The sequence below is a fragment of the Mastacembelus armatus genome, chromosome 9 (assembly GCF_900324485.2).
Source record: "Mastacembelus armatus chromosome 9, fMasArm1.2, whole genome shotgun sequence".
Lineage (NCBI taxonomy): Eukaryota > Metazoa > Chordata > Actinopteri > Synbranchiformes > Mastacembelidae > Mastacembelus > Mastacembelus armatus.
In genome coordinates, this window is record NC_046641.1 from 23918427 (window position 1) to 23931508 (window position 13082).

General features: G+C 46.7%; 1 protein-coding gene across 1 annotated transcript; it reads left to right on the forward strand.

Annotated features, from left to right (window-relative positions):
* Window positions 1-3005: 3005 nt before the first annotated feature.
* Window positions 3006-5004, forward strand: LOC113138980 (probable G-protein coupled receptor 21). The gene has a single exon (XM_026321893.1). The coding sequence runs from the start codon at window positions 3250-3252 to the stop codon at window positions 4318-4320; it is 1071 nt and encodes a 356-aa protein (XP_026177678.1). The 5' UTR covers window positions 3006-3249; the 3' UTR covers window positions 4321-5004.
* Window positions 5005-13082: the final 8078 nt, after the last annotated feature.

The following is a 13082-nucleotide window of genomic DNA, read 5'->3' on the forward strand; positions in this document are numbered from 1 at the left end:
GTTCAGCCTCATCACTTGAGCAGATGTGGCACTTCTGACCTGTGACCTGGAAACTAAAAGCAAAAACAGAGATGTAAACATGGCCAATGACCTTCCACCCCCCCCCAGCACTCACCATATGGTAACCAAAGCAGAGCGTGAATGGCGTCTCTGTTCCCCACTGACGGCCGGCCTGGAAGCCAACGATGTTCTCATGATGACCCCCCTCACAAATATCACAGGAGATGCTTTGGTTAGATGTGGTGAATCAGCAGACAGCACAGTTTGGTAATGACGCATGCTGTTATCAAACCAGTAGAGCAGGCGTCAGCTTCCTGTGGGGTGGGGGGTATGTGAGTCCTCCAGCAGCAACTGGTGACAGAACAAATAACATGAAGGAACACCTGGTTCTAAGTGCAGGTCACTTCCATCCTGTAGCCCAGATATTTATCTGCCTGTGAACCAGGTGACTCCAACAGCTGGAAACACAGCTGGTGTTGAGTTCATTTTTCAGTAGGTAAAACACCACCAAGCTGCAAATAAGGTGCAGATGAAAAGGTCTCAGTAAATACCGAATGTTGGATCCTCCAGCAGCCAGATATTGTGGGGACAGACAGCACCTGTTGTTGTTGCACCTGTAGGTGTCTTTGCGTCCCCTCTTCACCTGGAGAGTTCATCATTTGAAGCCAAGCGTCTGCTGCCTCATTATCCTGCCTCCCTTTGTTCAATGGAACAAACCCAGTCCTGCTTCCTGCTGGGCTGGATGGTCCAACTAATGGACCCCAGTCACAGTTAAAACATGGAGGTGTTTCCAAACTTCTGAGCTGGACTGTATGTACAGTAGATATATAGGGCACGGGCCCATTATATGGTTAGACTTATGTTCAATGACATTTGAACATAAGTCTAAAATAACATACGGTTTGTTGGAATCAAACACAGGTGATGTGAGGTCTGATTCTTCATTACACCTGTAATGAAGGTCCTGAGGTTGGTCCTGAGGTCAGACGTGTTCTTTATCATGAGATGTCAAACGGTTACTTGGTGTTAGAACGTGCAAAAGAAGTCTGGTGTTTTCTGGTGTCACGTCAGTGTGGCAGCTTCCTTGAGCCCGGATGAGCCATGTTCATGTTTGTGTGTGAGGTCACAGCAGGTGGCGTCTGGCTCATCCTGTTTCATTTTAACAAGCAGCAGGTCAGCTCTGTGTGTGTGCTGCTGCAAGATGACAGAAGGTCTTCTCTTTTTTCTTTCACATCTAAACCGCTTCCTCTTTTTTTACCCTCCTCTACCTTCCTCCCATCTTTTCCCTCTGTCTTTCCTTGGAACGCTGCAGGAATTCTCTCCTAATCAAAAGAACGGCCTCGTTTTAGTCTCCTCTGTGCGAACATCCCCGCTGTGTCTCTGAACACGTGTGTGTCGGTGTCGTGAATTTGCACGGGTACGGCTCATATGTGAAGGACGTCTGCTGTGGAGGAGGTGTTTGTGCGTGCACGTGGGTGGGTGTGCACGGTCTCTGTGAAGATGGGAAAACTGCTCGCTGCTCATTGGCTAATGGATGTGGGGTGGGAGGAGTTTTCATTGGAGGAGCGGCGTGAGGCCCTTGGAGACGCCGTTGAGACATGGGTACAGTTATAGCAACAGAGAAGGACGAGAGGAAATGGAGCAGAGAACAACCGTGACGAAGGAACCGAGAGCCCAGACGCGGTTCTGATCCGCACACTGGGCCCAGATTTACTGAAGACTACTGGTTGACAGTGCTGTTGACTTGTGTTACACTGACAGGTGTTTCTATTATTTTGTCCACCCCATGACAGGGAGGCAGTCTCAGGTTCTGTCCTGCTGCAGGTCTCTGTGCTCGATCTGAACATAGATCTACGATTTTGATTTTAGCGAAATGTCTTTGAACTTTTTTTTATTAAAGAGCCGCAGCCTAAATAAACTGAATGTGCGTATTACATTATTGACCTTGTTCCCAGAATAGAAGCTCTAGTGTCTAGATTCTGTCGAGAAGGTTTTCCTGCAGTAATGGAGCTGATACATGATCAATTCATGTTGAGGGAGAAGGAAAAAAGTCAGATCATAGCAGGAGGAAGGGGGGAGTCAGAGTGAGTGTAAGAAAGAAGGAAAAGGGGCTTTGCAAAAGAAAGGGAGGAAAAATGTGAGAGAGAGGAGGGGAGGGAACCGTGTGTGTGTGTGTGTGTGTGTGTGTGAGTGTGAGAGAGAGAGAGAAAGAGAAAGAGAGAGAGGGCAAGGGGAGGAGAGGGAGGCAGAGGCAGCGCTGCATCATCACTACACTGCTGCCACAGCAGTGAACAGAGGCAATTTACTGAGCTCACCCTCTCACACACACACACACACTCTCTCACACACACACTGGCCGTCAGCCAGCTGCCTCTCAGCCTCACAAGGAGCTTCACAGAGCAGAGATCCCGCTGACAGCATCCATCACCTTTGGGTGTTCGCCTGCCTCCGCTCGACTGAGTCCAGGACTCTTCCTGCTCATGACGCTGCGCACGCGCGCGTGTGTGTGTGTGTTCAGCGCACCGTGGACTCTGCTTCTGTTCGGACCGTCTTGACGTCTTGAGGTTGTGGCGACCATCACTGTCAGCATGGAGGAGTGTTAACATCTCAGCTGCTGGGAATTTCACCGTTGTTTTTCCCTCCCTTTTCCTTCGCCGGCACTCAGGGAGCGGAAGTGGATGCCTGTTTTTTATTTATTTCTTTTTTTTTGGTGGATGCGTGCCAGAGCAGAATGCTTACCTCAGGGTTTGTGGACAGGGGGCGGGTTTGATAAACAGCTGCGAGGGTAGGACGGTTTGCACTGCAGCATCAGAGTGACATCTCTAGTTCTACATTTGGGATTTTTTTGTGTGTTGGCTCTTGAGGTTGCACACACACACACGCACACACACACACACACACACCCAGATTTCACACCCAGCAGCAGCAGCAGCAGCAGCAGCAGCAGCAGCAGCAGCAGCAGCAGCAGCAGCAGCAGCAGCAGCAGCAGCAGCAGCAGCAGCAGCAGCAGCGGAGCCAGGCTGCGTTTTGCATACGTTGATGGATTGCTGCTACTTTAAGGACAGGCTGCCTGCTCGCTGAGGGAGAAACGCTGCTGATTTCGGAAAAAACAGGAGGTGTCTTTTTGTTCCTGGAGCAGAAGACGGGATGAGCAACTTCAGGATTAAAAGAGAGACTGCTGAGAGGAGGACTGCTGCATTGAGCTGAAACCGCTCCCTCCACCTCCCACCCTCCCCCTCCAGTCCAAACATGAACTCTTCCTCTGATGCGAACCAAAGCGGCTCTCCCCCGTTCTGCCTGCTGGGTGCTGTGGGTTACTCCCAGACTCTGGATATTTGCCTGCTGGAGGTGGTTGTCATCCTCTTTTTAACTGTGCTCATCATCACGGGCAACCTGGTGGTGATCTTCGTCTTCCACTGTGCCCCGCTGCTGCACCATCACACCACCAGCCACTTCATCCAGACTATGGCCTACGCCGACCTGCTGGTGGGCGTCAGCTGCCTGGTCCCCTCGCTGTCCCTCCTCCACTACCTCCGCAGCCTGAATGAGGAGCTCACCTGTAAGGCGTTCGGCTACATGGTCTCTGTCCTGAAGAGCGTCTCCATGGCCTCGCTGGCGTGCATCAGTGTGGACCGCTACATCGCCATCACCCGCCCGCTGTCGTACGCCACAGTGGTGACACCATGCCGACTGAGGGTGTGCATCGTCCTTATCTGGGTTTACTCTGCTTTGATCTTCCTGCCGTCCTTCTTTGGCTGGGGGAAGCCGGGTTACCACGGGGACATATTTCAGTGGTGCGCAGACTCTTGGAAGACCAACCCTGGCTTCAGCACCTTCATTGTGGCGCTCCTCTACGCACCAGCAGCGCTCACGGTCTGCTTCACCTACGGGAGTATATTCAGGATCTGCCGGCAGCACACGAGGGAAATCACCCAACGCCACGCCCGCTTCAGCTCACAAATGGAGGGCAGTAAAGGCGAGCGGGGGGAGCGATGTGAAGGCTGCCCGGACAAACGCTACGCCATGGTGCTGTTCCGCATCACCAGCGTTTTCTATGTGCTGTGGATGCCCTACATCCTCTACTTCCTCCTGGAGAGCGCTGGGTTGTATCACCACAAGGTGGCGTCCTTCCTCACGACGTGGTTAGCGATTAGCAACAGCTTCTGTAATTGTCTCATCTACAGTCTCTCCAACAGCGTCTTCCGGAAAGGTCTTGGTCGCCTCTTTAGCCCGTTGTTTCCTTCCTGTCTCGGCTGCACGGACGCCAAAAAGGCTCTGGCTCCCGTCATCCCGCGTCCAGACCCTCGATGCCAAGTTTGAACCCAGGAAAATCGGTTTACCACTTTAACGTCGGCCCTCAGCTGCTTAGTACAACACAGGTCTTTTTGGCCCCGCAGGGAAATGTGTTGAGGACCCCCCCTCTATTGCACACAGAGAGGTGCCCGAGCAGATGCCTGCTGTGAAGTGACGTTTCCTCTGGGTCTTTCTTGGATGCTTTTCAGTGTGAATGACAAGCTGACGACACAGAGTAAAGAAGTCTGACACTGATGACGAAAGTGGAATAAGAGGAATGAGGTTGACGTCTGCTCTGAGGGTCTTTGAAACAATCCTGCCTGAACTGACACATAAACTCCCAGATGCAAAAAAAAAAAGGAAAACGCTGCACGACTTGTGTTAATCCACTGAAATGCAAAAAATGATTTCAATCTTTCCAAGTGTGACTGAACAATCTGCAAGTTGTCTTGGTTCCTTCAGGGTAGATTTAGGTGATGCAAAAAAAAAAACAAAACAAAACCAAACTGTTAAACACTTGAACAAACTACTGATCTGTTTCCCCACAGGGGAAACCAGACGCTAATGAGTCAACATGGGTGTGAAAAACGGTTCAGTAAGGACTCGTCTGTGATTTGGCCTGTTTGAATTAGAAAATGTGTTGGATGGACTTTCAGCTCTTTGCCCAGAGAGACGGCCGAGGTTTGTCCTGAGGTTTGTCCTGAGGTTTGTCCTGAGGTTTGTCCTGAGGTTTGTCCTGAGGTTTGTCCTGAGGTTTGTCCTGAGGTTTGTCCTGAGGTTTGTCCTGAGGTTTGTCCTGAGGTTTGTCCTGAGGTTTGTCCTGAGGTTTGTCCTGGAGCCTGTGTGTTTGTTACCAGAAGGATTTCTCTCTCTCTCTCTTGAAGCCAGAAGTTTAGTGGGAGGCTCCAAGTATGTTTACACATGAAAATGTTGATTTCAGAATTAGCTTTACTTCCTAAGATGAGAAGTTTCCTCATCAAAGAGACAATAAATGGTATTTATTTGGAGAATTGAGTTCTCTGTGTCTCCACCTCAGGTTTATCAGGGCTTCTCTGTTAGGCCTCTGGCCTGTTGCCTTTGTCTCAGCTGAAATGCTACACGATTCTTAAATCACAAGCCACGTAGCGTCATAAGATAATCACTGTCTCGTCAGCGTCGATGATGAATCTGCAGTCTGAGGTGCACGCGGCCTCCACACGCAGACTCACGTCCTGTAACATGTGACTTTATACCTGCTCGTCTCCGCTCAGCTGATCGGTGCAGAGCTGTGGCTGCGCTTCGTGAGCCCGACCTCAGGGCCAAAGAGGGTCAGAGCACTTTGCTGAGACCCAGTCAGAGCTTGTGTCTTTTTGGCTGCATGTAAATACACTTTGGAGTTTTAAATATTTAATCAGCAGCTAACTGGGTCCCTTGGGGAGGTGTCTTTGTGGCCCCCGGTGTAAAGTGGACCTTATAAATGATTTTCTGGATGGTGTTGAGATAATTTATTTGTCACATGAGTTCTGACACAGGGCACTTGGCTGAGATGGAGCCTGTTTTTTGCAGCGCTGAGAAGCAGAAAGAGGTTTTCCAGCTAAGATGCACATGTTTTAAAGTCACTGTGAAATTTCTGAGAGCGTCTTGCTTCTGAATTTGACAGTTGTGGCTTATGAGAAAGAAACTGGGCTGGATGACTTTGAAAAATCATGATCTAACAGTGTGTGGCCAAAAATATATGGACATGCCTGATCACATATATCTGGGTACTTTCTTTGGTCTAGACTCCTTATTTCCAGTAAAAATAAACCTGAACTGGATCAGAAGAGGTCAGCTATGTTGATAATGATTTAACTTTCATTGAACTAACATTTGTCGCCACCACCATCATCAAACAATCAGCAGATCAGTTGATGATGAATGTGGTGCCTTAACGTTTCAGACCAGAGTGTCTCATAAATGCAAAGTACAGTTGACACCTGTGTTACAGTCTAAACATGTTTGGGAACAGCAGATCAAATTATCAGAGCTCAGGACAGTCCAGTGGTCTGGTTGAGTTAGTTATTTGTTGTTTGCTAATGAACATTGTGCTGGATGTGATGTCCTGTCTATGAAGCAGCCAACTAAAACTAAAACATGAGGTTTGATTATTCGCCAGCACTTTGGTGGTTTTGCTTTGAGGTGAACAAAACAAACATATTTATATTTCTGTTATTGCTCATTATTTACCAGCAACATTCAACCGTTCTACACAGATTTTGTTTCACTGGAACCTAAAAAATGGCGGCTGCTGTCATGGTGACATAGATGAGTTTCTTTTGCATTTTCTCTGCATAGACACAAACATGATCCAGGGGGTCAGACTAGGACCAGGGTTCAGGGTCGTTTCCAGAGACACACCAGCTGCTGTCAGGGAGACTGAAGCTCCCACTGACCTGCTGCCCTCACTCCGTCCTATTAATGCACCGTCGTTCTGTGTGCACAGTATCTGCTGTGGAAACATAATCTCCTGCAAAGTGTTTGATCCTGCCTGGCTCCGTGTGAACGACTACCTGCATGACTTCAGTCCGGACTAATGTTTCGGTCTCATGATGCCACTGAGACCAATGTACCGACTGTGCTCCTTGTCTCAGTGTGTAACTGTTGTGTAACACATGCTTTTCTTTTATTTTTGGGATGAGGGCAAAGCACTTCTGTTTTGAGTGACCTGCAGAAAACCTTCTGGCCTGCCTGTGATCTGCTCCTGCTCCTGCTGCAGGGCTAAATGAGTCCAAAGGTCAGATTTTTGTAAAGGTTTCACTTAAGGTGATTATTGGTGGTTTTTTCCGTGCGGTGCTGCTCCACAGTGGGTCCTGGTGCAATACAACTGTGTTTTAACCCTCAAACCACCAAAAATAACAAGAGAAACATCTGAGTCCAAGGGCTTTAATGATCCTGAGTCTTTCAGCATGTGATCTGAACCAGTTACCTTGAAATCTGCAGAGTATTGTTAATACAGGGGTGTAATGATCTGATTAAAATGACATAATCTGATTACTGTCTTTTGGATTGATTTGATCTCAAGAATCTGCACAGTCTCTGTCAAAGTCTAATCCAGTCAGGATTAATTAACCTTAACAATCCTGAGGACGGGAGGGGGGCTTGTTCCTAATGGGGACGGTGTCTGCTGCAGTGGTTCATTTCAGAACATGTTCTGGTTTTACTGGTCTGAATCACTTGGTAACATCTTTTGTGTTTCAGTGTGTATTAAAGGATCCGTCCACCAGTTGTCCCTAAGAAACAAACTGCAATATAAAATATGAAGTTCATGTCTCAGACTCTTCATTCAGTCAGTAATGTTGTCTTCATTGGTCCAGACTGACCCTGATCCAGACCCTCAGCTGTCACTGTTTCTGTGTTAGCATTAGCTTTGTACAGGAAATACATTTGATTCAGCAGCTAAACTGTTAATGAGTTATCTGATTGTCATTTTTACTGTTACTATTAAACACAACGTGTGTGTGTGTGTGTGTGTGTCTCAGAGTTGAAGCTGCTGGGCCTTTGATTGATTGATTGTGACCCTGAGCTGAAGCAGCTGTGACTGTCAGGTGACTTGTTAATATATTGATTAGTTTGATGAGTAAATAAATTGATTGTTCAGACCATAATCCTCATTAACAAACTCCACTGTGCTTTGATTTGTTTTTTCTTGAGTCCTGCTTCATGTGACTGACATGATGTTTCGCTTCTGGGACAAGCGACTGTTTTGTTTCGCTCACATGATGTGACTGTTTGATACAGTGGATTAGATTCACATGAGAGAGAGATAATTGATCCTCCTGTACAATAAGGAGCTGTCCCGGTGACGGATGTTTTCAGAGGTCTGCTGGTGTAACTGGGTTTTGATCAGTTTGTAAAAGTCAATATTTTTGTTATAGATTAATAAATTGACAGTTTGTTCCTGAAAAGCCTCTGAAACGCTGCCTTGTATCCTGCCTTGTATCCTGCCTTGTATCCAGATAAAATTCTTGTCACGTCTGCTGAACCATGTCTCATACACTCCCTGATTTCTATCAAGTGTTGGGCCCCCGTTAACCCTTATACCATTAATCGACTACTTCCTGCAGCAGTACTGATCTTTAAAACCAGTATGAGCCCAGTACACCGGTCCAAGCCTGTTTGTAATCGTGTCCATCTTAAAGGACACAGAAATATTAGACCGCCCCATGTTTTTCTGTTTGTCTGATTGTTTTCCTGATTATTTTCTGGAAACCTTATGGAGGCTGTTTCCCGCATCGCTTCAAGAGGTTTTCACGTGGCCCACATGGATCCCACGAAGCCTCTCGTCTCACTGCTTTGATCCCCTGATTCAAAAACATGTTATGTCAAAGTTTCTGTTTTTATTTTCCTGTGGGAAAATCACAATGTTGTCAGACTCGGACCGCAGTCAAGAGTTACACAGATCCTTGATCCCCCTGGGGGGAAGTGCCTTTTCACAGAGACCAACAGTGCCAAATTTGGACCAGGACTGAGAGCAGAAAGGGGGGGGGGGGAGTCGAAGGTTAGAAGTGGGTGAGATTTTATGTTTTTAACTTGGAATGGTCCAGCTCGGCTCTCCTCAGCCCACGTCGTTTCCAGCATGAGATCTGACAGATGTGACGTAGTAAAACTCTCCGCTGAATGTTCTTCCGTTAAAACCTGCGTTTATCAGACGGTCTCTGTTCTGGGAGTGTTGAGTCCGAGGTAGTGGAGTTGAAATCCATGGGAAGAAAACCAGTCGACTTTGTTGGTTATGTGTTTATATGTGTGTTTATGTAAGTGTTTATGTTGGAGAACAGACTTTCTAATAAGTTTATCTGCCTGAATCAAACATGTGATGTGGCTGTGACGAAGCTTCTGTTTCATCGTTTGTCTCCAAACCCCCTGAGCCCGACAACACGAGCTAATCTCACAGAGTCGGACACGAGAACAAGTTATCAGTGTGAACCAGCTCTTCCTGGAACATGTTGGAGGCTCCATGAACGTTTGATGGTTTTCAGCAGGACCTTCCCACAGATCTCGCAGTTATTTGTCGTCTGAGCAGCGATTTGCTTTTTTCTAACTTCACTATTTAAGAATTAGTTTGATCATGAAGCTTTAATGAACCAGTTTTTTGTTTTTTACAACCACAGAAATGAATCCAAAATAGATCTGGCTCCCGTCCCCGTGAAAACCACACAACCGCTCTGAAAAATCTCTCTTAACTAGAAGTTATTAATAACTTTAGTTAGTTAAAAATGCTTCACAAACACAGACCTCAAACCTAATCCTAGTGTGTGACCCCTTAACCACTCAACAGAATGGAAAGAGGTGAAATGTCCCCACTATTACTGCAGGTCTGAGTCAAGGCAGAAGTACAGCGCACACACACACACACACACACACACACACACACACTTCCTTTTCATACCTTTTGCTGTTTTTGTGGCAGACAAAAAAGGGAATTCATTAATAGCAACATGATGTAATCTGGCTCCTTGTGTGTGTGTGTGTGTGTGTGCGTGTGTGTGTGCGTGTGTGTGCGTGTGTGTGTGTGTGAGACCCTGATAACCAGAAATAGAGACAATATAAACAGTGATGGTTATCGCAGCCAAAAAACACTGTGCTGCAAAAATATCTGTCAGTAATTTCAGTGTAGCTGCTCAGCAGCAATGAATCATAAATCACTACCACGTTAAGTACGAGCCAGTGTCATGATCCCTGTAAACACACACACACTCTCTCTCTGCAGTGGGAACATCTGCATCACACAGACCTTTGAGTCCACTTTAATGGTGTTTGGGTTGGAGACTAAATCATTTGAAAGAATTTACATGGAGGTTTTGTTGCAATTAGTGATAAACTGATTAACCCTCCTGCTGAAATGTGACGCCTTTTTAACTTCAGGCTACGTTGCTGCACCAATGACCATGTGACAGTGGTTACCCAGCATTCCTTGCAGAAGACTTTTACACTGTAGTACCACAGTTTACAGGCCGTTGTGTGAAATCAAGAAGCGTCCACCGTTATCAGTGTAACCTGTGTGAGAACAGACGGGTCGACAGGTGTGGTGACGGTAAACAGGTGGGCGGGGCTTCACAGGAAGTCAGCTAGGTGCAGTAGAGAGGTTGGCTGCAGGTCAAACCTGATGTGGAGGTGATTATCACATTCATGCAGGAGGTTTTTAGCAGTGTACGGTCTGAGCTGCTCAGGTCTGTGTGGTGGGAACCTCAGAAACAGAAAGCTGACATTCCTCAGCTTCCCTCCCTGTTCATTAGCCTCACATCCTGTCATTCTTCTGCAGCTCAGTCACTCACACACTCTCTTCCCAAGAATCAGCTCTTTTTCCAAGATAAACCTGGTGTTTTCATCAAAATAAGCCTCCTGGATTTGTCTCAGTTCATGCAGCCATTGTGTTTGTGCCTGTTATTAATGTATCAGTAAAGTAAGTGCTGCTTTTAAAAAGCCTGTTCACCACTGACACAACCAAAAACAGAGAGGTTCTAGGAAGCCTCTTGGTCTAATGCTGTACTGATCCAGCTCCGGACCTGTTGTTATATGTCTGCCCTCTTAGTTCCAGAGTCAGTACTAGACAGAGCAGTCACATCAGTGATTCTGCAGGTGTTTGTCTCTAACAAACGCCACATTGTTAAATTTAGTTTAGCTTATTAAAAAAAAAGTAGCAGCTTGTTTTCAACAGTTGATTATATGATCTATTATCCTGTCAATCAACCGTTCAGTTCAAAACACGTAGAACTATATTCTCTACTGTTGGAAAGACGCTGAGACTGAGAAGAATCAGTGTTTGCTCATTCTGGGCTGCTGGGAATGAAGCGTTAAGGGTTAGAGCCTGGTGGGTCTGAGGATAAAATGATTGGCTCCTCAGCTGAAACGTGAGGCAGGAGGTAAAAACCAGTAGCACCAGTCACAGGTCAGCTCATGGTTGCTGGTGTGAGTTTGGAGGTTTTTGGATTTTGACGAATCGACTTGTTGTTTTTCTCGTTGTCCTCCTTCCTCTGCAGCAGCTGGTTCTTTCTGGCTGTCGGGTTAAATGAGACGCGTTGACGGAGCTGACGAACCTTTTTAGGAAAAGTAAAGGATGGACGCAGAAACCTTCAATGTTTGGAAAGAAAAAAATCCCCAAATCTGATGGTTCTTTATTTACAGCCCGGGTCAAGGCTGTTAACCATTAGTGAGGGTTTTGTTTATCGGGCCAGTAGCAGCTTTGAAGGCCTGAGAGAGACAAAGTGTCTCTCACGGCTGCTCCTCGTCAGCTTTTCAGGAGTAAACACCCGGTTCAGCATTTATCATCTTATCTGCCTGGTTATGAAGCAGTTGGCAGAAGTTTATCAGTTCGTGGAAAAGTGGTGATTCAAATGAAAAGATCAACACATCCCAAGTGAAGAGAGAAAGAGCTTTTCAGTGGAGGGTGTGAAGGTTAATCTTCAGATCCTTGAGTAAACAGAGCGAAGTGAGGTTTACGATGTGGGTTTGTTTCAGTGACTACGTTGTTCAGTCTGATTTGAGAAACTGCTCAGGGAAAAAGCAGCAGATTGTTGTTTTTTTCTTGCTTTATTCCAAATGAATGTTGATCATTAAAACAGTGAGAGACTGATTTAATCTGCTAATCAATCATTTGGTTTATTTTGCCTGACCAACAGGTCAAACCCTATAAACATCATGTTTATTAACACAGATGATGATTAAATCAAATTTAAAACGCTTGTGTTGGGTATTGGCTTTGGGTTTAGCTTAACATCCTGCAGAGTAAATGTACCTATCAAATAAATAGAGAGATCTAAAACCGGAGCCCGTCTCCTTCCAAAAACCAGCTCCAGCAGCTGAGAATGGCCGTTTACAGTGGACTGGTCTCTGCTCTGTTTTAATGGACCAAAGAGATAAAACAGGTTCTGGATTCACTTGTTCTCGTCCTTAGAGAACAAAAAGTGAAAATCCCCATCATCGTCCTTTAGCTGTAATTAAGGAGGCGTCGGTGGCAGCGTGGACTCGGACTCAGTCAGGCTTCAGTGCAGCTTCGTGCGGAGGCCTGATAAGATGAACCGACGGGAGAACACTGCCAAGATACAAACCCAGCAAATGAAGAACCACAGTAAGCACAGAGCCAAAAATAGCCGGGACGACTGCCCTGTAAGAGTTTCTCCTCAGAGCCTGTCCGTCACTGCTACGCTCACATGCCGCCTGCCAAGCACAACAGACCAGATTGTTGTTGGAGCAGGCTGCAGCTGTCACGCTAACAAAGTTGTTTTCACTTTGTTTGGATTTGACTGGATGTTGTAAAGACACTCGGCACCATCCAGATTCTCCCCACGCTGCTCTTCTCTGCAGCCACGTGAAGCTCAGCTCCTGCAGCTGAGGGTCGAGGCCGTGATGATGCCCAACCATTTGCCTACGCTCTTCACAAGTGTCTGGCACAAGCTCAGGTTTAACAAATGGGCTTCATTTCCAGTAACACTTCACTAGTGTCATCACTGAACAGACAAACAAGCCCCGACACAGGTCAAAGATTTAGATTGTTCTAAAGTTGGACTGTAACGTGACACACGAGCTCCACCACGTTTATGATGATGAACTCCCTGGACCTGGTTTTAGAACTGTTCAGCTTGGTTCCACCTGTAGGTGCATGTTTCTGATTCTGTCCTGTGGCGTCTTTGTCAGTCTGGTCAACACACATTAGCTCCAGGTATTTTTTCAGCAGTCAGGTGACTTTTCCTGTCATCCGGACTCTTCTTTGGTCACAGTTTGAAGTTCCCACACAGCCTGGGGTCTTCGTCGTTTAAAGTAGGTGTCCCTCCCAC